Source organism: Natator depressus, chromosome 2, assembly GCF_965152275.1.
Source record: "Natator depressus isolate rNatDep1 chromosome 2, rNatDep2.hap1, whole genome shotgun sequence".
In the NCBI taxonomy this organism is placed as follows: Eukaryota; Metazoa; Chordata; order Testudines; family Cheloniidae; genus Natator; species Natator depressus.
This window is the reverse complement of record NC_134235.1, coordinates 228,648,002-228,674,573: the sequence shown is the minus strand read 5'-3', so window position 1 is coordinate 228,674,573 and position 26,572 is coordinate 228,648,002. Positions and strand designations below refer to the sequence as shown.

At 40.7% G+C, this 26,572-nt stretch overlaps 1 protein-coding gene across 3 annotated transcripts in view; it reads left to right on the top strand.

Annotated features, from left to right (window-relative positions):
- Nucleotides 1–26,572, top strand: part of C2H10orf67 (chromosome 2 C10orf67 homolog) — a 159,577-nt gene that overhangs the window by 20,539 nt on the left and 112,466 nt on the right. For 2 of the 3 annotated variants that reach the window (XM_074946079.1, XM_074946077.1), the window contains exons 1-5: nucleotides 4,650–4,686; nucleotides 7,415–7,565; nucleotides 11,251–11,371; nucleotides 15,554–15,697; nucleotides 16,638–16,712. In XM_074946079.1, coding sequence (XP_074802180.1) covers nucleotides 4,665–4,686; nucleotides 7,415–7,565; nucleotides 11,251–11,371; nucleotides 15,554–15,697; nucleotides 16,638–16,712 — 513 coding nt within the window. In that variant the 5' untranslated portion in view covers nucleotides 4,650–4,664. Of the gene's footprint in view, nucleotides 1–4,649; nucleotides 4,687–7,414; nucleotides 7,566–11,250; nucleotides 11,372–15,553; nucleotides 15,698–16,637; nucleotides 16,713–26,572 lie in introns of those variants that run through there. The other variant, XM_074946078.1, reaches the window with a different exon arrangement.

Genomic DNA, 26,572 nt, shown 5'->3' with positions numbered 1-26,572 from the left:
CATGCACCTCAAGTACATGAGCTTAGAAACAGCAATGTCTGTCGGGGCCATGCATCACTCTGAGCCTCCTTGTGTTCCCATACAAAGGCATAAAGGGTGGAGTGGCCCCAATCCTCCCTTAGTTCCCTTGCAGTTTGAAGTCCATGGTAAATGAGGACTCTCAAAGCAGGGAATGAAGCGTGGGTCATGGGATCCATAGTTGGTGATGTCTTTCAGCAAAGACCACTCCTGGTTCGTGGTAGATTGTCTGTCTGCTTAGGAAGTCTGCCAAGTCATTATTAGCTCCCAGAGGTGTAAGGCTAACAGGGTTATGCCTTGCAGGGAACACTAGTTCCATAGCATGATCGCTTCCTTGTAGAGAGGTTGGGGATGGGGTGAAGAGCTGGCACCCCCTTGTTTATGTAGTGCATTGAGACATATTGTCTGTCAGTATCTGTACTACAGAGTGTCGTAGGACCTGGAGGAACTCCATGCACTTCACTCTAATGGCTCCGAACTCTAAGACCTTTATGTATAGTTTCATTTTCTCTAGAGACCTTGTCCCTTGTATTTGAAGATGATCCAGGTGGGCTACCACGCCCATCCCAGACACCTCCATGAGTAATGCTCTGGATGGTGAAGAGGCCACAAATGCCCCCTTTCTGTTGTAATGCAGCCACCAGGTCAGTGTTTCAAGTACATGGAATGGAATTAAAGCGGTCTTGCTTATCTGATGCTTTGCAGGAAAGTAGACCAACCTGAGCCAGAGTTGTAGGAGCATCAGGCAAGGTCTGGCAAACAGGGTCACATATATACACATGGACATATGGGCTAATAACATAAGGCAATTCCGTCCTGGTATAGCCAGGTATAAAATCACTGTATTCAGTCATAAGTGGGGAGTGAGGAATCTGTCTTGAGGTAAGTAAGCCTTTCCTGTGGTGGGATCTATCATAGCCCTTATGAACTCTTATCATCAGGGATGGGGTGAGAAAGATGATTTTTCATACTTCACCAGGAGGCCCAGCCAGGCAAACAGGGAGAGGGCACAATTGAGGCTTCTCAGGGTGTTGGAATTATTATTATTTTATGCAGGTTATTACCACAACATTAACCATACATTTCTTTATTAAATTCAAAGGCCAAAAGGTATTAATACTATTACTCTAAACATGCCTAAAACGTCTACATAATAAGCAAATTTACTATGTCCAAACAGTAACACAACATTTGTAAGCATCTGATCAAGTCCTTACAAATGGACTAAATCCAGGGGTGCTTACAGCCTGCTTTCTTCCCAAGGTCTTGCCTTACTATCTCTTCCACTCTTTCTTGCTGACCAACACTTTTTCTTCTGTATCTGGGTTCACATAGGCCCTAATTTTGAGATAACTCTGACACGTGTAGTTGGAAGAGCCATATTGGCTCATTTTAACACAGATCCTCTGTCTTATTTAAAACCATTTGCAATCACCCATATTGGTCAGAAGCCTTCTTTTTAGAAACCGTCCGTTATTTCATTAGTTATTCTTTGAACCAGAGATCTCCCTACTTCATGCCTTCTGGCCTTTTAATTCATTATTTTCAAGGCCTTCCCTCTACTTGCTGGTCAAGACTTTTCTTTACAACTCATATTTCCTTAACCAAACTTAAGATATCCCTAATTCCTGAATTTCATGTAGTGCCCCTTCTCCACCTGATTACCTTCTTTAATGCCAATCTGCTTACAGGTTTTGAGGGACAGGTCTGGGTTCTTCTGGATCCTGCCATCCACTCAGCAGGGTCTATCCTCTGTATTTTTCCCTATGAATTTATTTGGCAGTGCCTCCACCCCACTCCTTGCTCCTTCCTGGCAGGGTCACCAGGGCAGCTTGGGAGGAAAATTCTAACCACAGGGTAACCCCCACTTACTAGCCAGATAGTTGGAGACTCCCAAGAAATAAAACAAATACATACAATGTATTCAACACAGTAATTGTATTAAACAGGAGACAAATATAACAGGGTAAAACACTATTCTTAGGGTCACTGGTGCCCATGCTGATAATACCCGTGACTTTCTCCAGTCATGGGACCTGATGTAGCAAATGTAAGATTAGTGGTTTGCGTACTTTGTTGGGGCCCTTGATGACCGATGACCACAATATCTTTTCTGCAGTGTTTTAGCAGTGTGGCTGAGTGTGTTCAGTACAGCCCAAAGGACTCACAAGTGGGAGGAGGTGGTAAGTCCCTCCACAGGTTTAATATGCAGCAGGTTATAAAATCCCCAAACCCTTACTCCCTGGCTTGAGGACACAGTTCAGGGAGTAGGGGGTCCCCAAAACAAATTCCCTGACTGACTAAAAGATGGTGCACTCACAAACTCCATGAATGATCCTCAGCTTCAGAGATGACTCTGGACTCCTCAGTCACTGCAGAGGGGCTGATCTCTGCTGGCAGGGATCCTCTTCAGGCAGGAGTCAGGCTGCTTCTGGTCCCAGGATTTCCCCTTACCACAAAGGGTGCAGGGCTCAAGGTGCAGATTACATACTTATACTAAAATCCAAACTGTAGTCTCCTACCCCAGCGTCCAGACACACTCACAGCAGGTAGCAACCCTGGACTAGCAGCCAGAGTAGAGCTGACCATATGCTGACTGGTCTCACCTAGGGAGCTGGAGGGCTAACGCACCCTGGCTGGGGAAGTTTCCCAGAAAAACTGTACAAACTGGGAGCCATCAGTGGAGAGGGAAAACCTCAGGTGAGGGATCTTGCTTTCAGGTCCCTAGAGGCCAGTTCTCAGGGGGAACCCTGCCTGCAGGCGTGGGACTCACCAACTCCCCCACACAGCAAATCCTGCCCTTGCCCTGGCTGGCTCCAGACTGTCTCAAAAAATGGCTTCTCCCCTTTCCTGAGCTCCCTGGGAAGGGCATCTCACTCCCTATTGGTTGCCCGGCAGACTCTGTGAGTCTGCCTTAGCTCCCCGTCCCTACCAGGGACAGTGTGCCTCTCCCTAAGCTGTCAGCAGACAGAGCCCCAGGAATCTAGGTAATCTCCTTGGGGGTTACATTCATATTTATCCTACACAGGGTATGCCAACATTGGAATAAAACGCCTGTGGCTACCCTGTGCCAGCTGACTTGGGCTTGAGCTGTGGGGCTATAAAATTGCATTGCAGACATTCAGACTCAGGCTAGAGCCCAGGTCTGAGCTGCTGCAAGGACCAGAAGCTGAGAGAGGAAAGGGTTACTCTCACCCAGATCAGGAATTTGTACTTTGTTAACAGCACTTAATTGTTTATCTTTGGGCAATAAAGCCTATTGTATTCAACTTCTTGGGGTCATTGTCTTTCAGAGTCCCCTAGTAGAACTGGTGTTCTTTAGACTGCAGAAATGAGTGACCCCAGAGTTGCGTACACATACAAGAGCTTGAAGCCCTTTGGTGGGACCTGATAGTGCTTTTCTACTAGTTTCAAAATTGTAGGGAGTGAGGCTGGCTTAGTCCACAGACCCTTTGCTGGGTCAAGAATGTCATTATTGATTGGAAGGACAATTCTTGTGAGTGCAGACGAGCTGAGGAGGTTGAACAATTTATGGGCATCCTCTTGGATCAGCATTGTTTCGATGTCTCATGTGTCTGCTGCATTGAGAGCAACTTCTGGGAAGCTCAGAAGTCACCTACAACCATTGTCAGGGCCACTATGACTGCTTCATATGGGGAGGAGGAGGATTTTTTTTTAGGCAGGGAGGGTAGCTGGGTGTCTCCTAAGCTACCTCTGTCACCTCCCAAGGAGGTCCCTTTGGTTCTGGTGATGGCACTCTAGCCAGTGATGCTGGCAGTGAAAGAGATTTCCTCCTTTCTCCCAAGACATGGGAAGTGGCCCAGAATCTATGGGAAGGTGGGTTCCTTAAGGCCAGTACAGCCATGGCAACAGATTGTATTGGTAGTGGCCAGACTATGGGAGGCTCATCCATTGCCAGTCCTGTATTGGAGCTTGATACCAGAAGCCCCTGAAATATCCCTGCGGTACTCTTCTTGTGTCCCGGGCAATGGTTCCCTGCTCAAAGCAGGGGAGAAGAAATAGCTGTCTGAAAAAGGTGGTAGTAATGGATGTGGTTCTGGTGCTGATGTTGGTGGAGCTTGTGATGCTGGCAGAGCAGGTGCCAGCTCATGCCAAGGTCTCCATGTCTCAAATGAACATTGACAGATACATAGCTGAAATCTGTCTGGATCACTTGTGGATTAATATTGATAGGACAGCTATTAGAATGATAAGAAAATGTCTGTTTTGAGTCTATTGAATGCTTGTGAGTTGCTGCATGCATTAATCTTTCTTGTAATATTTGTATTCCATCTGTATTTACATTACAACTATAATGTAGTATTTGAGTGGGTGTAGTGTGAGCTTCTGAGACTGTATGATTCGCCATACAGGAGAGGGACATGTGACGACCTGCTCTTCTACAAAAATTTTTATGCCGCTCCTGAAAAAGGAGTCCCATTGATATCAGACAGGCTAGGGTTGGATCTTACAGCTGAAAACTCCCTATATCTGGATTGAGGAATCATCAACAAAAAGACTAAAAACTCTGGGTTTTTTCCTACTCCCCAGGAAAGAGGAGTCATGCAAATGGACTCCTCCCATCATCTGAGAGCACATGGCAGGAGGGGGATGCAAACCCCAAACAAAAGAAACTAAGGCTTTCTATGTTGCTGGGATTCTGGAGAGGTAAGGTGTTTCCTGGGTATAAGCAAGAGATCATCTGCTGCTTAGTTTGGGTTAACCCTAAAGGACAAATAGAGCTTGCTGATTATAGATGCCTCTATTACCTATTAAAACCTAAAACTGCAACTCATTCATGTCTTTTTTGTTGTTGCTTGCTTTAACCCTGTAAATAACTATCTAGTTTCCTTTCCCTTTTAGTAAATCTTCATAAAGTTTATTATAGGATTTGCAACAAGCAATGTCTCTTGATGTGAGATCGAAGGAGCAATTGACTGATCCTTCACGACTAAAAGTAACCTGAACATTGCTGTGATTATTGGTCTTGAAGGCCACCTATCACAGAGATGAACTCACCTGGGTGGCAAAACAGAGTGGAGTATCCAAGGGGACTTCGTCTGTGACTCTGTTTAAGGCTTTTAATATACCTGAGGAGTTTGCACTTGATGCAGTTGGTTAGTGAAATCTAAGAACTCACAACCAATTTGCGGTTTGTGCCCTGGTTTTTTTTAATAGTCTGCCCTTAGGTTAGTACTTATGCTCTGGCACCACCACTGCGAGTATTACAGTGCCAAGAGAAGAGGTAAGGGGGGCTCCCTGAAGACATATCTCAGTACTGGGAAGCACAGGCGCCGAGTCCATGGGTGCTTCAGGGCTGGGGAACCCATGGAAAAAATGGTGGATGCTTAGTACCCACTGGCAGCCCCCCTATCAGCACCTTCCCTTCCTCTCCAGTGCCTCCCGCCTGCCATGATCAGCTGTTCCACCCCATGCAGGAGGCACTGGGTGGTAGGGGGAGCAGCGAGGGTGGGGCGTGCTCGGGGGGAGGGGGGTGGAACGAGGCAGGAAGTGGTGGGGTGGGTGTGGGAAGAGGCAGAGTGGGGGTGGTGCCTTGGGATAAGGCGTGTAGTGGGGGCAGGGTCTGGGGCAGAGTTTGGTGGGAGCACCCACCGGGCACGTTAGAAAGTGGGTACCTATGCTGGGAAGTGTTCCAGTTCTAAGGTTGATACTGGCATAAATCTTGGTGTTGATGTCTGGACTGGTGCAACCATCTCTTGGGTCTTTTTTGCTGCTGGTGCCTTGGCGCTATCCCTTGTCAACGCTGAGGACTTCAGGGGCTTCTCTCTGAGCTTTGAGTCCTCTCTGCAGGATGGTTGCACTGACTGTTCCATGCTGTGTTTGTGCTTGGTGTGGCAGTGCCCTTCTCTCTGTGTTCTGAGGTTGGCGTGATCAGCATCAGGGATATTGGTTCTGGTCCCAATAGCCTAGGTGCCTTTTTGGCTTCTTCTCCCTGCTCAAACTGAGGTGCAGTGCCCAGTAGTTGGGGCACTTGACGAAGACAGTCTTATTGGTTCTGGGAGGGAGAGTATCTCTGCTCTTAGATCGGATGCTACGTTCATGGATTGCTCCAAGAGATGCATCTTGAGCCTCAAATCTTGGGATTTTTGATGCAGGAAGAGAATGAGTGGCAGAAGGAACACTAGTTGGGGATGTGACCCTCCCTGACACAGACCAGGCATCTGCAGTGTCCATCTATTCAGGGCATTTAGGCATCAAAAAAAGGACAGGATTTACACCCAGTGGGGTTCAAGTTCACCATAGTTAGCAGTTGGTCCAAACAGTCTCATCCCGCTTGGTTTTTTTGTTGGGGGAGGGGGAATGTCTAAAAGTCTAATAAAAGTATTTAATGCAAAGAATTAAAGATGGTTTCTTCAACAAAACGGAGATCTGAAGTTCAGGAACAGGTCAGACACAGTCGAGATTCCATCTCCCTGTCACAGGTGATAAGTAGGAACTGAGGGAGGGTCAAGACCATGCCACCCTTTATGCACAGCTCTGCCAGACGCTAGTATTCAAAACATTCTGAGCTTGTGTGCATTAGGTACATGCACACCTACAGTAGAATCCATATTGACACATATTCGAAGCACTTATGTTACATACTTATTAGTACACTAAATTCCTTAATGAAGTTGGCAACCAAACTAAATATAGGATTAAGAAAACTGATTTAAAACCAAACCCCTCAAAAAAACCACATACCCACACATCACAAGCACAATTATGTCAAATTTTTCTTTTTTATTTGATGCTTTGTTGCCGCACCCCATTACCAATTACAGCAAGGCCTCCTGCTCTTGAAGGAAAGAAGGCAACTCTTCCTAGAACTTCCTAGACTGGTGGGTATCACAGGGTGAGAGGAGGATAGGTAGCAAAGTTGGTGGGAGGCAGAGCTGTAGTTAGTTGTAGGGTTGGCACTAGTAGAGGGAGGTTAGATGGGTGGAGTGCTCCTCGGAGGGAGGGCTGGCAGGTATGAAGAGGTCACTGGAAAGTGGAGGCAGATAGATGGGAGTGGTGTCACTGCAGGAGAAGGAGCTGGAATATGGTTGGCGTGGAAATATGTTGGCAGGTGTCCTGCGTGGCCTGATGTCACTGAGGTTAAATGGGAGGACTGGTGGACGTGTGTGGGGTGGGGGTTATTGCGAGTGTCCCGGAGAGGGTGGAGGAGTAACTATGTGGGGTGAAGTGCGGGAATTTAGTAGCTAGAAGGGGGCTTCCATAGATTGCGTCACCGCAGCTCAGAGTCTGACTTCTTCAGAAGCCCCTTCTCCACTCTCCCCCATTTGTCACCGGAAGTGGCGTCACTTCTCTGTCCTCCAATTAATAATGTGTCCGGGAGGTGAGGCGGGGCGCTAGTTGCCATGGTATCGGACGCTTGGCTCCTTTCTTGCAGCGCTCCCGGACCCTCTAGCGGAGACGCGGCCGGAGCCTCCGCGCCCAGCCATGAGCAGCATCTCGGCCGGGCGGAAGCTCAGCCTGTCTCCGCACATCCTAGAGCTCTTGGCGCTGCCCTGTTGCCTGGAGGGGCTGGAGGCCGACTGCCGGTAAGAGAATTCCGGGGCGGGGCTGGCACCTCGGTGGGGTGAACACGCGGAGCTGGAGGGGGAGGAGCCGAGGAGGAGCTGGGGGGGGGGGCAGCTGAGGGAGGCGGGGGAGCTTGAGGGGGAGGAGCCGAGGTATAAAGGGGAGGTGGGGGGCAGCTGAGGGAGGCGGGGGAGCTGGGAGGGGAGGAGCTGGGGGGCAGCTGAGGGAGGCGGGGGAGCTGGGAGGGGAGGAGAGGAGGTGGCAGGGCAGCTGAGGGAGGCGGGGGAGCTGGGCGGGGCAGCTGAGGGAGGCGGGGGAGCTGGTGAGTGGGTGGAGAGGACTTGGGGACCAACTAATGCCAGGGATACAGGAGGAGAACATCTGGCTCTTCATTGTGGTGGGAACAGCATGAGCTGGTACCTTGTTTGGTGGAACTTGTGCTTTGCTGTACCTAGCCTTACTCCCTCCAACTGAGTAGAGGACGTAGGGCACCTTGACACTAGCAATATTTTTACTGTCTATGCTTAAAAAACCGTTGTGAAACTCTGAGAATTAGCATTAAAGGTTTTTTTATAACACAAGAACTGCTTGGTGGTGGTTGTTTTTTTTTAATGCTCCTCTTTCCAAAGGCCTTTTTGAAGAGCCCCTTCAGGGTATGCACTAACTTGTTTCATGGGAGTTTCAAGCCAGAGGATTGTACATCTGCTGTCGGTCGTTGTGAGAAATCCTTTCAAATTAAAAATACCAACTAGCTATTTGTAAGCAATACCAATTCACCCTCATGGACCCATTCTTCTAAAACGACAGCAGAAGATTAAATTATATTAAATCGCCCCTATGTACTGTTAATAATCCGAAAATAGCTTTTAAATCAGTCCTTGGCAGTACATGACCTTATTCTTACAACTTTGTTTCAAAATGCTTTATTTATATTTGTGTAAGATTTTAAAGATTACAAGGAGTTGTGCCTACTATTGCTTGACATCTATTGTGCAATGTTCCTCAATGTAGCATTATTTTGGTATGACTAAAGACCTGTGTGTGAGATAAATACAATATCTTTTTTTCCTCAAAGAAAATGAACATTTTAACCCTCCACTATCCCCATCCTTATGTTATGATCCTTTTAAATGTCAAAAGATAAGTAGGATCTGACTCAGCAACAGTTAAAGAACATGTGTGATAGGAAGTGTTGCCCAGTGATTCAGTAGGAAGCTGAGTATTGCCATCTGCCTCCAGTAGTGGCTAAAATAATAGTTTGTTTTTAGGAGACAAAAATCCTATAATATGCATCCAGCCACCTGAGCAGTGGTGCACATGGGAGTAGTGTGCATGGTACTCTTTCACCATGCTTTAGTCCTGATTCTGAACCCCATTAAGATGCTAGTGGGCATTCTGCTGATGAGTTTGGTGCAGTCTTTCAAATATAAAACTGATGTTTTAGCCACTTATATCCTTGTTTATATATTGTCCAGGGCTAGTGACAAATCTGTTACTCTAAATTCTAGATGAGGGGATGAGTATGTCACTGAGAATCTGTTTATGTATCTAGGTTTATTGGAATTATAAGAAAAATGCCAGAAAGCAAAAAAGGGGTAATCAGCTGAACAAATAAAATTCAATTATTCACATCATTCATTTTTGTGTCACTTTAATACTTCAAGGTTATTGTGTTCTGTGCCTGTAAACAAAATGTTTTAAGGGTCACAAAATGGTTCTCTCTGAATGCTTTCAAACCTGTTCTGAGGCTCTTTCTTTATGAATTAGGTAATTTGAACATAGCCTTTTCTCTAATCTACACTGATCATCTTAAGCACCTTTCCAATTAAGGGATAGGTAGCTAAACCTAATCAATTTAAAACTAAAAATATTGTCACATCATAAAACTGGATATCTTATACAGAGTTTTGTGGTAGACTCTTGATCATAGCTTTTGCTTTTCAGCTTCTGTCCTCTGGGATGTTCCTGACTCCTGTGGACTACTTGACTATATATAACTCTATCTGTTTTCCATTATCTCTCATGGAAATTGTTGAAGAACAGAAGTTTCTTCAACAGTCTATCAGACAAAGGACTTGCTACATTTCTAGCTAGAGCTTACTAGTCCAAACTTGGCATTTTCTTCTAATCATAGAATTTTATTAAGATGACAATGAGTAGTCATTTTCTAAACTGTGGAAAATGAGACCCAGAAGGGTTAAGTGTCTTGTCTTGGGGTAGTCAGCGGCAAAGTCAGGATTAGAACTAGAATTCTTGACTCTCAGTCCCATGGGGAATATGAGACAGAGATATGAGTTGTCAGAGGCCAAATAATGAGTCCGGGACAGAACTGGGATTAGCCCTAGAGTTTGTCTGTTGAACATATTAATAGTACTAGACATGACCTTGGCACGTTATGGTTGGTGGGTCAAAGTGCCTGACAAGCTGACATTTGTAATCATAGCATTGTAAAGAGGATCTCATTCGGAACACTTTCTGGAAGAATGTTGTTCTATTACCCTTTATGAAGGAGAGAGAAAAGGTTCAATCCAAACCACTTTCTGTTAGGTATTGCATAAACATGAGTAGACTTGGTCCTCTCCCTTAGAGTTTTAACTGACAGATTCTTTGTACTCAGGCTAGCAAATCTTCCTTCCCCAGCCCCTTAATATCTTTAAAGTGACTTGTCCAAGACTAACCTGGATGTTCAATTTGATTGTCCCTCAAGAATATAATTAGTTTTTTCCCTAGCATAATTAGCCACATGCACTGTTCCTGAGGAGTAGTTTGAGGCTCAACTGGCTAAATGGCACCAGGGGAGGGATTTAGCAAAGCAGTTGAGGCAGGCAAGTATAATCTACTTATGTCGTTCAGTGACATTTACAAGGAAATTGTTGGTTCATCCTCAGGTTGGACATAGGAATCAGTCAGTGCATCCAAGAATATTTTGAAGTGTAGGTTGGCAGGTTGCGAACAAGGCAGCAATTACATTTCACTTGGCTAAACTGTTTTTGGCTTTCTCGGGATGCTTGACAACAGAATTTGTCCTAGCCTGTTGTCCCAATAATGTTGAAACATATTTTGACATTCTCAGAACAGAATATTTAGATATTTTGTTTCAAAACAAGTTTGAGGGTTTTTTTTAAATATTCTAAATAAGATTTAAAATGCCAGAATTGGAATAAAACATCTCAACAAAACACTTTGACTTGAAATGAATTTTTTTTTCAGAATTTTGTTTTGTGGGAAATTTCAAAATTTTTGTTTTGTCCCAAAATAGAAAAATGATTTTCCCGGAAACAGAAAATCTAGTTCCCACACAACTCTAAAATTAAGTATGATCTCCTGAACTGTATGAAAAATTATTAGTGTTGTGTATAGAAGAATGGTCCTAAAATACATTCTTTCCTCTCTGCATTCTCTTCCTATAGTGTTTAAAATAACATCAAGTTTGTTCTGAAGTTTTTGTCTGGATATCTAATCAAAAACACTTTTCTTTATGAAACAAACATTACAAGGGAAAACAGATTGTAAGTACACTTCTTACTCCATTCTCCCAAATGATACCCAATTGTTATCTTAGATAGGTAAGTAAAACAGTAAGAAGTATGTGCTTTGGAGGATCACTACTGTTTTGAATTTCAGTTCTTAAAGTTAAATTGCCTTAACTGACTACTTAATTTAGTAATCTTTCTTAAATGGAAAAAAACTTTGGTTTTTTTGTAGGCCTTCCATTTCAGATGACTTAAAAGTAGGCTATTTTATCACAGATCATGCCACTCAAACAGATATCAAAGAAATAGTAGAACTAAAGGAGCTGACTACTACTACACAAGCCCTAGTACAGGTAAGAGAGCTTCTTGGATATGTCTCAGGATATTCTTCACCATGTTGTAGGACAGATCTTCTGTCAAAGTCATCTTTACCTTTTATGTCGTTGAGGGGTGGGGGCCTAATCTAACTTTTTTTTGGTCCTGTTACGGTGGTTTCATTTAAGCTTACATAAATCTCAGTTCTCCATTAAAATATGCCAATAACTCACATTTATATTAAATAGGAATAGCTGAATAAAAGTCTAGACAGATTGTTTACCCTTATCAGAGTACATATTATATACATGAGAAGATTGATCAATCATATAAAAAAGGAAAAAGTTTAAACATGGTGAGCAGAGAATGAACATAAGTGAAGACTTTTAGACTTAAATGGTAAACCTTTTATATTAACGCCCAGGACTCTATAAGAGAAGTTTAGCACTGGAATAAATAGGCCCAGCTCCATTAATATTAGCTGTGAATTGGCTATGTATGTATATGCCAGAAAGTAGCTTGTGTAATACCCTTACTTTAAAAAGATTATGTATAAAACAATTATGTGACGAATTAAATAGGAATGTAATATTCAAATCAACTGGGTAGCGAAAGGTTGGTTGTAACTAAAGTCTTCTTTCACTTTGCTGCTCTGATTTTGGTAGAAGCACTGAGAGGCTTAAAAATAAAAGATTTGGATAAAAACGTTTACTATTGGATTAAAACAAGCCTGTCTCTAACAAATTCATGTCTAACAAACCCATATTACAAAATAGTATGAGATATCACTATTTATTTTTTACATTTTTCATTCCTTTAAAATGCTACAAATGGAAAACTGAGGGAAGGAGATACTTTATAATTAAGGCTGCGAGTCTGTCATGGAAGTCATGGATTCTGTGACTTTCCAGGACCTCCGTGACTTCTGCAGTGGCAGGTGCAGCTGGCCTGGGGTCCAGCCACCCTGAGGCTGCTGGGTCAGTCTCAGACCATTGTGTGCACACACACCCCCCAGCAGCAGCAGTGGGGGTCTCTGGCTGCCGTGTCCTTCCTCCCCGCAAGCAGCAGCGGGGGTCCTGGGTTGTGGCCCACCGCCCGGCCCCCTAGCAGCAGACCGGGCCATGTGCTGCTGCCTCTCTCCCCTCCCCCCCCACTCCCAACAGCCGCGCGGGTCTCAGGCTGCCCACTGCTGCCCACCCCCCACCCAGAGCACCTGGGGCACTCCCGCCCCCAGAACACCCAAGTTTTAGTCAGGGGTATATAGTACAAGTCATAGACAGGTCATGGGCCATGAATTTTTGTTTACTGCCCATGACCTGTTTATGACTTTCACTAAAAATACCCATGACTAAAACATAGCCTTATTTATAATATAGTGCATTAACCTGCTGTGATTATTGCTGCAGACTATTGCACCAAATAGCTCGGTAAGTTTTAAAATGATTTTATATAATTATTAAACAGTGCTTTGCTCTTATTTTGATCAAGTCTGTTCATGTTTGATTGAAATCAACAATTTCTATCTTACATGAACACTAAGGTGCATAGTATGTGAGTGTCTTTATAATACCACTGCCACAACCTTTAGTTGTAACCCTCTTATTCTCCTGATTCGTCACTGGGTTCTTCTGTCATTCAAAATGTTAAATTTTCTTATCAAGTAGTAGTGTTCTTTAGTCAGTCAACTGAATTATCACAATCATGCCTTCTTACAGTGCTTAAAATGTAAGAACATAAGAATGGCCATATTGGGTCAGATCAATGATCCATCTAGCCCGTTATCCTGTCTTTTGACAGTGGCTGGTGCCAGGTGCTTCAGGGGGATGAACAGAACAGGACAATTATCAAGGAGCGTAGAAGTTCTGTTACTGTTTTAAATACAAATGATTTGATACCTGAGTGCTCATTTTCAAAGGAGGTTCACATTAATTACTCGCTGTCATCCTTGGGCTTTTGTGACTCTATTCTCTCTTAATTCTCCCAAATTTTGGACATTCCTTGAGAGTCTCATTTAGTGGAACTTCCTTCTTTCCTTTCCTCTCTTTCTTTCTGTTCAAGCCCCTTAGGACTCCATTCTTGGCCCCCTCTTCCTTTCACTCTGTTTGTGTGACCTCAGCTACCAGCTGGGCTTTGACTACCATCTTCATGTTAATGACTCACAAATACAACTCCCTACTCCAAATTTATCTCCTTTCATCCAAACTAAACTCTTAGCCTGTCTTTCTGACATCTCCTAGTGTGTGTCCAGCTATCGAATGAAACATAACATGGCCAAAACTGAGCTCCTGATCTTTCCTCCAGAGCCCTCTCCACTCACTCCTTTCTCTATCACGTTAGACAACACCACTATATTCCCTGTTGTTCAAGCCATTAATTTATTGGCTTTTGCTTTGACTCAGGCCTTTTCCTTTGATCCATACAGTAGGGGGGCAGAAATGGGAGGGGGAGTGGGAGCTAGTGCTTCTGCAGTGGAAATATTGAAGGGGTAAAAAACATGCATGTGTGAAGGGGTCGGTGTGAGAGTGGGACCTGGAGGGGTTGAAGTGGCCACCTCAGTGCCTAGGATTGGGCTGGAGAGCAGGAAGGAACAGCTGGGACCCCCTTCCCTGCCTGGAACTCGCTGCCCACTCCCATCCCCCACAGAGTCTCAGTAGCTACCCTTAATCCCACTTCTATCCCTCTGCCCCACCATTGACAGTGAGCTTTCACCTCCACCACTCCTCCCACACCCATCCAGGCCACTTCTACATCTTACAGCTTCTTCTTGCACAGTATGTATAAGATCTGACTTTTCTTCCTGCCTGTACTGACAAAATTCTTTCCCAAGCGCTGATCATGTAGCACCTTGACTACTGCAATCTCCTCCTCTCTGGCTTCTAAGTCTACAACCTCAGCCCTCTCAAGTCCATTCAAAATGCAATCACTAAGATCAACTTGGCTCATTGCTCTGACTGTATCATCCCCCCACGCCCTTTAATTCCTTTTCATTGGATCCATAATGCTAATTTCTTGTCCTTACTTTCAAAACAGTTGACAATTTAGTCTTATCCTTCCTATCCTCTAAATTCCTCCTCAGAACTCATCTCTGCCATAGGGCATGCAGAAAACTACAACCTAATATGGCTAAGCCGTGGCAAGTTTTGACCACAGCTATGAAATGGCTAAAAATGGCATACACCTTATTATATTTGTTACCCTGTCTCCCCCACCACCTATTGTGGCCTTCTCATTGTTTCATTCCCTATTATAGCTTGTCTTTTAGACTGTAAGCAATTTGAGGCAGGAGCTGTTGTTTAATATGTTGTGCCTACCTACCGCTATAGGACCCAGCCTGGCTGTGACTTTTAGGCACTATGACAAAATAAATGTTAATAATGTTGTATCTGCAGTTATACTAGTATAGGTAGGATATATGATTGTCATTAGGGCCCAGATCCACAAAAAGACTTGCATTTCTCACTTAGGCGCCTAAGTCCAAAATTTAAGTGCCGCTGAGATCCTTAAAACCCCTGTTCAGCTGCTCTCTGACTCTGGAGGTGCCTAAAATTTCTGAGTGCCTAACTTTTTTTTCTGTAAAAGTCCCAGGAGCCTACGTTTCTGCTCCAGGACATGCACCCAGATACCTGTCATTTCTAACCCTCAGTGCTATCCTCTAACAGGTGAAGGTAGGCATTGCCCTGCCTATCTTGCCAGTAGGCGTTCTCAGAGCACGCCTAATTCCACCCAAAGTGGCAGACATATAACTTCACTATTATGAATCTGATTCTTCCATACCATGAGGTGCTTGCAGTATTGTTGAAGCCAGTCTTCACTTTTTAACATCCCACAGTAATGATCATATGATGCAATGATCATATTCAAGATAAAGCATGTGACCGAGATTGTCAGTGGTGACATTGAGAATACAATACATAATTTGTTTTCATAACTGTTTTATAATTTGTGTTTCACCCTACAGAGACAATTACAGTTTGCTTTATGTAACTAAGTTGTTTGGTTTTTGTCAGTAAGTTTTCTGATAGAGTATTTTGTAATCCTCTGTTTAGAAGGATGCCAAGGTATTTCAGTCAACAAAATTGCCACTCATCCAATGTCTTACATAAACAGAATCATTAAAGCACAAATACTTTCTGATTAGTTTATTTTGTATCAGCAGCGAAGATTATATAGAAAAAATGTCCTTTATAGTGTATATGTAATATCAGTCTTTACATTTTTAGTTCACTGACTCCATCCAGCAAGATTTTATGATCTATAAAAATGTCCTTCAAGCACAGTATGAGGAAAAAATACAAGAGCACGCTTCAAATCTCTATAGACAGATAAATGACAGACTGAGAGACATTGAAGCTTTTCATAAACAGGTACAGAGTAACCTATTTAAAATGTCAATTTCTCATTCATCTACCGTCCTTATTTGGGCAGATTATTGATATGCAATAGTATAAAATAAAATTAATCCACAAATATGTTGATTAATATGAATGTGAATTTCCAAAGATTTGCATTTTAAAAAGTAGTGGGTAGTTATATGGAAAACATCTACATATAAACATTTGTAAAAATGTTTACAAAAACATCTTAACCTTTAGTAACAAACATGCTAGAATAGTGAGAACTTTAAATTAAAAGGTGATAGGTCTAAGATTTAACCTACCTCTTTTCTTATGTGTTTATAAAGTCCAGGCAGTTCTTTATGTATGTATTATCTTCCAAAATAAATGCTTTAACACTCTTTTTGTTAACAAACCAAACTAATTGCCAATGTCCTAGTGCTCATGGAGAACCGTACAGTAACTGTCCAGTGCATTCTTATGAGTGGGAAGACAATAGTAAAGGAAAGGGGTTTAGTTTTAAGCTTCCAAGATATCAGTATGAACAATAAATAATAAAACATATTTTAAATTGAGAAATTTATGGAGTTCCCTTTTTAAACATTTTCAGATGTACAGTCCTTGTACATATGTACATATTTTTAAATATATTGGTTGCATTTCGAGTATTTCCTTTGGAAAGATTTAGTAGTCGTCGTTTCTTTTCAACAGCATGGAACCCATTTATATAGAAGTGTATACAGTACAATTATTTAGCCAAATGTGGAAATGAGAGATTCTTATATACCAGTGATATAAACAACAAAGGGACAGAAAAGTTATAGGGGCACTGGCTCATTAACTTTTTTTCCAGAACAGAGGATTTGGACAACATTTTGGTTTTTGTTCAGTGGAAAAACAATAAGAACTAATGTTTTTCTTAAAGTCCATTATAATTGTTTCAGTAACCCATTAAAAATTTGAATTGCAGAAAGAAGTCAAAATTCGACAAAGCTACCAACAGCAGCTATGTGATGCACTTGCTGTTCTCAGAGTAGATTATGAGGTGGGTTTTAACTATAATTATTTTTTCAGTATAACATTGATTTGAAGAGTGATATAACGTTATTTACAGGCTGCAGCATTGTGAGTACAAGAGCATTGTCAAAGCTGAAAAAAATAGGATATGATAGAGCTGTTTGGTGAATTTTGTCATATTAAGATTAAGCATTCCAAAAACAATATATTGAATAGAAATAGCAAAAATGAACATACTGTAAAAATATTTTAATAACTTTAAGCAACAACAATTAGTTCCTCTGCTACTGAAAAGCCTGACCTTGCATCGACTTCAGGGTACACAAGTAATGCAGGATTGGGCCCAAATAGTTGGTTAGAGCTTAATCCTGCAGGCTTCTGAGGATTGAAGAAAGAGGTCTGAGAAAATCAGGGAAGCCTCTTAAAGGATGGAATCTTTGGAAAACCAACTTTAGCTTTAATTCACAAAATGAATATATCTTAATTGAAATTATTCACATCTTTAACATATTGCATCTTCCAATAAAGAAAGTTCAGATTCTTCCATTTTTACAGCCTATTAAATTGGAATTGTAACCACAGATCAGAAAAGAAAAATCCACTCATATGACCAGCTCTGTTCCAATATTTTCTCTGATTATCACACTTGTATTATGTATGTGGTGCAGCAGGTAAAAGAAAAGTTTCTTGGTGCATTTTGCAGTGTAGTAGCTGTGTTGGTCCCAAAACATTACAGAGACAAGGTGAGTGAGGTAATATCTTTTATTTTGTCCTATTACTGTAGAGGTGTAACAGGCCACTTCACATTGAACGGTTTCTTACAAATATGTGTTAACTACTTGTGCTAAACAATGTGTTCCACCTTGTATTTAATTATGATCTTCTGAGTACCTTTCCCAGACCTGAATAAGACTCTGTAAAGTTAGAAAGCTTGTCTCTTTCACCAACAGAAGTTGCTCCAATAAAAGGTATTACCTCACCCATGTTGTGTCTCTTGGTGCATTTTGTAATTCCACTCTCAAACTGTCATTGCAGACAAAGTGGTGACTGACCATAAGTAACCTAAATCAGTGGTTCTTAAGCAGGGATATATGTACCTCTGGAGGTACGCAGAGATCTTCCAGGGGGTACATCAGCTCATCTAGATACTTGCCTAGTTTTACAACAGGCTACATTAAAAGCACTAGCAAAGTCAGTACAAATTAAAATTTCATACAGACAACGATTTGTTTCTACTGCTCTACATACTATATACTGAACTATAAGTACAAAAATTATATTTCCAGTTGATTTATTTTATAATTATATAGTAAAAATGAGAAAGTAAGCAATTTTTCAGTAATAGTGTACTGTAACGTTTTTGTATTTTTATGTCTGATTTTGTAAGCAAGTAGTTTTTAAGTGAGATGAAACTTGGGGGTATGCAGGACAAATCAGACTCCTGAAAGTGGTACAGTAATCTGGAAAGGTTGGGAGACATTGACCTAAATGACATACTGCTGCCCTCTAGAGACTGTAGTTAAAGATCTGAGAGATCACACAAATTCTCATTTCACAAATTTCTAGATGTCATTTTACCAGTAAGAATAATTCTTGCCAGGAAGTTATTGAACTTTGATTTGCAGATTAAAAAAAATTTTAAATATGATTTTGCATCATTACAGAAAACAATGTCAGTATTTTCACATTCTTTTTTATGATTGCTTTATTTCTGATGTGGGTAGGACACAGGACAATATTTTTAACTATAATTGTTTATTTTATATATTAGTACATATTTATGCATAAAATAACATAGTCAGGTGCAGATGTGTACTAGCAAGTGGATAGCAGCAAGTGTACAGCATAGCACAGGGAGCATCGTAGGAAACAGTAATGGAAAACAAGCTGGAAAAGGCAAATTTTGGGGAGATATTTAAAGGGGAGGAGGAAGAATGTATAGTTACAAGAGGATGAAGACTCTTCCAGGCATATAGAGGGACATGGAAAACTGTGCAGTTGCGAATGAAATCAAGTCATTTAGGAAGTGGAGTTTACAGAGTAGGACAGAGGAAGGTGAAGAGGAGGAAAGAAGAGCAGTCATAAAGAGAAATGGAGATCCAGAATGCTGAGAATGAGGCATCTGAATATGATGTGAAAGGAGACATGAACTTGGGACATGATCCAAGTGGCAGGAGAAGATGATGTTTGCATCAATGGGTTATATACCCTAAAGGGAAGCAAGGGGAGAATCAGGGATCCAGGAAGGAGGAAGCTATGTTAGTGGAATTTTTAGCAGCGGGAAAAAGATAGCTGTTGAAGAGAGAGAAGTGACACAATTTAGCAACAGCCTGGATATTTTAAGGTGGAGTAGAGACAGTTCATGTCTCTCTCCTGCACCATTTCTGGACAATAACATGAAGTGCCATCTGAAAAATGAAACTGCTACAGAGTCAAGTACAAAATATTTTAAGTTTCTGAAAGAGCCACAAAATCCTCCCTAATGGTGATTTCAACATGGCAGTTGTAAGCAGTTCCAACCTTTCCTTCTAGAGGTGCTTGAAAACAGGCATCTTCTTTAAAAGTACTATATTTTTATGGACTATGAATAGAGTTTTGAAGAAAAAGCTCCATTTTTAAAAAGCCTCTAGTGAAATACACTCATAGCTATTCTTTGGGAATTCTTCCTTCTGAGAGAGTGTGTCCATAGCAATACTTAGTTTTCTGTGTGAAATCTTTCAGAGTAACAGCTGCGTTAGTCTGTATTCGCAAAAAGAAAAGGAGTACTTGTGGCACCTTAGAGACTAACCAATTTATTTGAACATAAGCTTTCGTGAGCTACAGCTCACTTCATCGGATGCATACTGTGGAAAATACAGAAGATGGTTTTTATACACACAAACCATGAAAAAATGGGTGTTTATCACTACAAAAGGTTTTCTCTCCCCCCACCTTACTCTCCTGCTGGTAATAGCTTATCTAAAGTGATCACTCTCCTTACAATGTGTATGATAATCAAGGTGGGCCATTTCCAGCACAAATCCAGGATTTAACAAGAACGTCTGAGGAACAGTGGAGGGGGTGGGGGAGGAATAAACAAGGGGAACTAGGTTACTTTTTATAGTAACTCAACCATTCCCAGTCTCTATTCAAGCTTAAGTTAATTGTATCCAATTTGCAAATTAATTCCAATTCAGCAGTCTCTCGTTGGAGTCTGTTTTCGAAGTTTTTTGTTGAAGGATAGTCACTTTGAGATCAGAAATCGAGTGACCAGAGAGATTGAAGTGTTCTCCAACTGGTTTTTGAATGTTATAATTCTTGACATCTGATTTGTGTCCATTTATTCTTTTACGTAGAGACTGTCCAGTTTGGCCAATGTACATGGCAGAGGGGCATTGCTGGCCCATGATAGCATATATCACATTGGTGGATGTGCAGGTGAACGAGCCTCTGGTAGTGTGGCTGATGTTATTAGGCCCTGTGATGGTGTCCCCTGAATAGATATGTGGGCACAGTTGGCAACGGGCTTTGTTGCAAGGATAGGTTCCTGGGTTAGTGGTTCTGTTGTGCGGTATGTGGTTGCTGGTGAGTATTCGCTTCAGGTTGGGGGGCTGTCTGTAGGCAAGGACTGGCCTGTCTCCCAAGATTTGTGAGAGTGTTGGGTCATCCTTCAGGATAGGTTGTAGATCCTTAATAATGCGTTGGAGGGGTTTTAGTTGGGGGCTGAAGGTGATGGCTAGTGGTGTTCTGTTATTTTCTTTGTTAGGCCTGTCCTGTAGTAGGTGACTTCTGGGAACTCTTCTGGCTCTATGAATCTGTTTCTTCACTTCAGCAGGTGGGTATTGTAGTTGTAAGAATGCTTAATAAAGATCTTGTAGGTGTTTGTCTCTGTCTGAGGGGTTGGAGCAAATGTGGTTGTATCGTAGAGCTTGGTTGTAGACAATGGATCTTGTGGTGTGGTCAGGATGAGAGCTGGAGGCATGTAGGTAGGAATAGCCGTCAGTAGGTTTCTGGTATAGGGTGGTGTTTGTGACCATCGTTTATTAGCACTGTAGTGTCCAGGAGGTGGATCTCTTGTGTGGACTGGACCAGGCTGAGGTTGATGGTGGGATGGAAATTGTTGAAATCATGGTGGAATTCCTCAAGGGCTTCTTTTCCATGGGTCCAGATGATGATGTCATCAATATAGCGCAAGTAGAGTAGGGGCGTTAGGGGACGAGAGCTGAGGAAGCGTTGTTCTAAGTCAGCCATAAAAATGTTGGCATACTGTGGGACCATGCGGGTACCCATAGCAGTGCCGCTGATTTTGAAGGTATACATTGCCCCCAAATGTAAAATAGTTATGGGTAAGGACAAAGTCACAAAGTTCAGCCACCAGGTTAGCCGTGACATTATCGGGGATAGTGTTATTGACGGCTTGTAGTCCATCTTTGTGTGGAATGTTGGTGTAGAGGGCTTCTACATCCATAGTGGCCAGGATGGTGTTATCAGGAAGATCACCGATGGACTGTAGTTTCCTGAGGAAGTCAGTGGTGTCTCGAAGGTAGCTGGGAGTGCTGGTAGCATAGGGCCTGAGGAGGGAGTCTACATAGCCAGACAATCCTGCTGTCAGGGAAATCTGTATTTTGAACATATTTACCTCTGTGCTTAAATATTTCTTTTTAAAAAATCCTTAATATGATGTACCACCAGTTGTGCTCTCTGAAAATATATTTCAAAGAGATGATGGCCACAAGAATCTTTGATGAAACAAAGCATGGGTCAGTTGTGTTTTAAGTGGTGGCACTGTAAGAAGTTAATGCAAATCAGTATTTTTCTTCATAGATTTCCCTTTGGAATTTGATGTCAAAGAGCAATTACTTACATTTAACTACTGCCTATTGGGTAATAATTAGGGCTGTCAAGCAATTAAAAAAAAGAATCGTGATTAATTGCACTATTAAATGATAATAGAATACAGTTTAAATATTTTGGATGTTTTCTACATTTTTGAAATATATTAATTTCAATTATTATACAATACAAAGTGTACAATGCTCACTTTATATTTATTTTTGATTACAAGAATTTGCACTGTAAAAAACAAAAGAAAGTATTTTTCAATTCAGCTAATACAAGTACTGTAGTGCAATCTCTTTATCATGAAAGTTGAACTTACAAATGTAGAATTATGGACAAAAAAACTGCATTCAAAAATAAAACAATGTAAAATTGTAGAGTCTGAAAGTCCACTCAGTCCTACTTTTTATTCAGTCAATCGCTCAGACAAACAAGACATTTGCAGGAGATGCTTCTTGTTTACAATGTCACCTAAAAGTGAGAACAGGCATTCTCATGGCACTGTTGTAGCCAGCGTCGCAAGATATTTATGTGCCAGATACACTAAAGATTCATGTCCCTTCATGCTTCAACCACCATTCCAGGGGACTTGCATCCATGCTGATGATGGGTTCTGCTCAATAACAGTCCAAAGCAGTGTGGACCGACGGATGTTCATTTCCATTATCTGAGTCAGATGCCACCAGCAGAATGTTGATTTTTTTTTCTTTTTGTTTTGGTGGTTTTGGTTCTGTAGTTTCCGCATTGGAGTGTTCCTCTTAAGATTTCTGAAAGCATGCTCCACACCTCGTCTCCCTCAGATTTTGGAAGGCACTTCAGATCCTTAAACCTTGGGTCGAGTGCTGTAGCATATCTTTAGAAATCTCACATTGGTACCTTCTTTGCGTTTTGTCAAATCTGCAGTGAAAGTGTTCTTAAAATGAACATGCTAGGTCATCATCCGAGACTGCTATAACATGAAATATATGGCAGAATATTTTTAAAACAGAACAGGGGACATACAATTCTCCCCCAAGAAGTTCAGTCACAAATTTAATTAACACTTTTTTTTTTTTTTTTTAATGAGCACCCTCAGCATAGAAGCACGTCCTCTGGAATGGTGGCCGAAGCAAGTAGGGGCACACGAATGTTTAGCATATCTGGCACATAAATACCTTGTAGTGCTGGCTACAAAAGTGCAAATGCCTGTTCTCGCTTTCTGGTGACGTTGTAAATAAGAAGAGGGCAGCATTATCTCCTGTAGCTGTAAACAAATTTGTTTGTCTTAACGATTGGCTGAACAAGAAGTAGGACTTAGTGGACTTGTAGGCCCTGAAGTTTTACAGTTGTTTTGGTTTTGAGTGCAGTTATGTAACAAACATCTACATTTGTAAATTGCACTTTCATGATAAAGAGATTGCACTACAGTACTTGTATGAGGTGAACTGAAAAATATTTCTTCTGTTTATCATTTTTACAGTGCAAATATTTGTAATAAAAATATATACTTTGATTTCAATTACAACACAAATACAATATAGATGAAAATGTAGAAAAACATCCAAAATAGTTAATAAATTGTTATTTAACAGTGTGAGTAATTTTTTTAATCACAATCAGTTTTAATCGCAATTAATTTTTTGAGTTAATCGCGTGAGTTAACTGCGATTAATTGACAGCCCTAGAAATAATGTAATTGTCCCTCCATGTTGTCATGTGACAATCCAGCATGTTAAAATGGTATTACACAGGGTATCAGAAAAGAAGCATTACAAGATTTTGTTAGCCATGAAGTATACAGAGGAAGTTCTCGCCATAGGACTGAGACTAAAATGAGCAAATGCACAGCTAACATGAGTTAGTGTCCCACTAAATGTTGGCCAACAGCTACCATTGAGCATTCTTCATAAAATGACATTTATTGCACAGTTAGCATTAAAAATAGTTGTACATTTAGAAGTTTTAAGTGTTGATTTCAATATTTGAATTGTTTATCAGTAACAATGGCAAAAATGTGATCATATAATTTTAATTTCACAGGTTGTTAGCACTACCTTACTGATTTCCTTTAAAAATTCCCCCCACTCAACTTCAGAACAGGTTTAATTGGCACAACTAGGTTATTTTTGGAGTATTGCCAGAGCATCCATGCCTTTAAATCTTTGTTTTGGTGTCTGGGCATGTTCCATTTGCTGGTGGTGTCTTGAAAGAAAAACACACACATTATTCTGTAGTAATTATATTCTTAGTTCTTTTTATATTTAAACTTTAAAGCAAAAGAAATTACATTTCTGAGCAATTCTAGACAAAATTCAAACCTGTGGGATGTTATCAGGTATGAAACTTTCTGCATTTTTTGCCTCCCTTAGCCTTCACTTTTCTGACTAGCTGACATTTTCCCAGATCTCTGACTCATGTTGTTTTTGTTGCTTTCTGTTACTCTGATTGCTTGATTACACACCTAAAATCAATTCAAAGCTGAAAGTCTTTAGTATTTGTACAATGTGTATAGTCTGGTTACTGCCATTCAAGTTTGCAAAACATTATATTAATTTGCATTTTTCCCTTAATTAGTGAGATGTGAAGATGTATAATTTCTCTTCATGATTAACTGATCAGATCTACTTTCATCTAAGCTTATTGTTATCTTAGTAAGATTCAGTGTTCACAATTAGAAACAGAAAGTTCAGGATTAATGTATTAATCAAGCACTTGTGCTTAAAATATTATAGTATTTGGTAGTAAATTCTATAGTGAAGTTTGCAGAACAGTTTTGATGATAAATCGTTGTCTTCACATCTCAGAATTTTCTGAAAAAAATTTATTTTCTGGATTGATATCTTTTCTCCTTGGTCTCTGGTCAAAGGTGAATAATTTTTTTTTCATATGCTTTTGAGGATAAGAAAAATATTTTTTCCCATACAAATACTTAAGTTTTAAATGGCTGAATTTTGCAGCTGGAATCTTTAATAATCCTCATTGAAGAGCATGTCAATAATCCAATTAGAAAACAAAAAATTGGTAGAATATTACTGAAGTTATCAGTGATTGAAAAGTATGCCATGGTTAATGTTGACAAAGAAGCTATTCTGTAGGGAACAGGGCATAGGCACTCAATTAGGATATAACATTTTGGAATAAAATATTCTCCAATCTGAATATTCTTTACACCTAGCACAAATGTTTCCATAGAAATTCCAACCTCTAGTCTTTAACACGCTTAATTAAACTTTTGCCTATTTTAAGATTTTTTTTGTTTTGTTTATTTTGTGGCAACAGGAAGAAGTTCTTATGAAATTTGACACTTGCACAAAACAAAAGAGGGCTTAATTTGTCCGATCCAAAAATATATTTTTGGCTTTCTCAGAAGGAGTACCTTCCCGCCTGTATAGTTGGAGGTTCAAATCAAGTTGGAACAAAAATGAACAGTAATTCACAGGTTACTTCTGTTTGGGAAATCTTTCAGGCCCCAGTACTGCTGGGGCTCTGTGTGGGCAAGCAATTCCCTTGCATGCTGTCAACTGGCAGATCAGTGGTGAATTCCTGCCCATATTGAAGTCAAGGAGAGTTTTCTCGTTAACGTCAGTGGGAGCAGGATTTCATCCATAGTCCTTATTTTGCAAAACAGACCAGATACCTAAGAGGGTGTGTACACGCCCTCCGATGCCAGGGAATACAAATACACAGTGAAGAAATAAAACAAATGTAAAATACAGTGGGTGACATCTGTGCCCCATTGCATTTAATGGGAATTTTGCCATTGTCTTCAGTGAAGGCTAAGATTTCAGCCAGTGTAAAATATCCTGTCTCTTTACTCTTTTGGATATTCCATAGTCTTCACTAGGAATCAATTCCATCTAGAAAAAATAGGCAATCAAAGATATACTGCAATATAATGGCTTTTCAAAATCAGGAGCAAAACGTTTACATTTTAGATTTTTTTTTTTTTAAATAAAGGAACAAAATTCCAAACTACGGAACTTTTTATTGTGTACAAGCTAAGGTATTTATTAGAGCTGGTCAGAAAATGGAATTTCTTCTCCTGCAGGAAATCCAACATTACAAACTTTGTATTTGTCCCAAATTGGGGCAAAGTCAAAATTTTGCAATTATCTGCAGAATAGAAATTTTAAAAATATTCACTTTGGAAATGTCAGAATATTTTGTTTTGATATTTTTCATCAAAACAAAATATTTCAACATTCCCAAAATTGAAATGTTTTGGTTTGTTTGAAATGACCCCAAATTTTTCATTTTGAGTAATTTCATATTAATCTACATTTCCCTAGGATGTGCACATTGCCTTAAGGGAGTTGTAGTCTTGCCAAGGAGACTGACCCATAGGGCAGGACGGGGGCTGGAACTACATCTCCCATTATGCAAGGCTGTGATTGGGCTGCATGTTGTATCATGGGAGTCATATGACTGAGTGCATTATGAAAAATGTAATCGGGCTAGGGAGCCTGGCCCATAGGAGGCAATAAGGGCTGGAACAACAGCTCCCATATGAAAATGTGCACATGCTAGGATACTTATCCGAGTTGAAGTGATTTGAAATAAAGCATTTTAGTTCATTTCCACAAATAAAAATATTCCAGTTTGGGACAAATTGAGACAATGAAATATATTTCAGTTTTCCTGATGGAAAGTTGTAAATTTGGGGCAAAATCAAAATTTTCCTGTAGAAAATTTCATTTTTACAGAAAATGCTTTTTCCATTGGACAACCATTCAGATGTAGAATTCCCAACCAGCTCTAATATTTGTTGTTGTTAAACATCCATTTAATAATTCTAATCCTTTATCATTATATCCCAATTACATCCCATAAAAAGAAATTTGGTACAGTTTGTGTCACACAATGGTATAATATTTTGAAAAAAGAAACTGTGATTTTATAGATAAGAAAATGTGGCAAAAAGATATTGCAACTCTATTCCAAGATGAAATGAAACAGGCCTTAGAAGCAATGCATACATTTACAAGGGGCTTTGTCCTCTCATCTACAACTTCTGGAGGGAGATGTGCCGCTATTAGCCTAATTTTTTAAACTATTTTCTCTGGACCCAAAGAAATTAAACAGGAGTATATG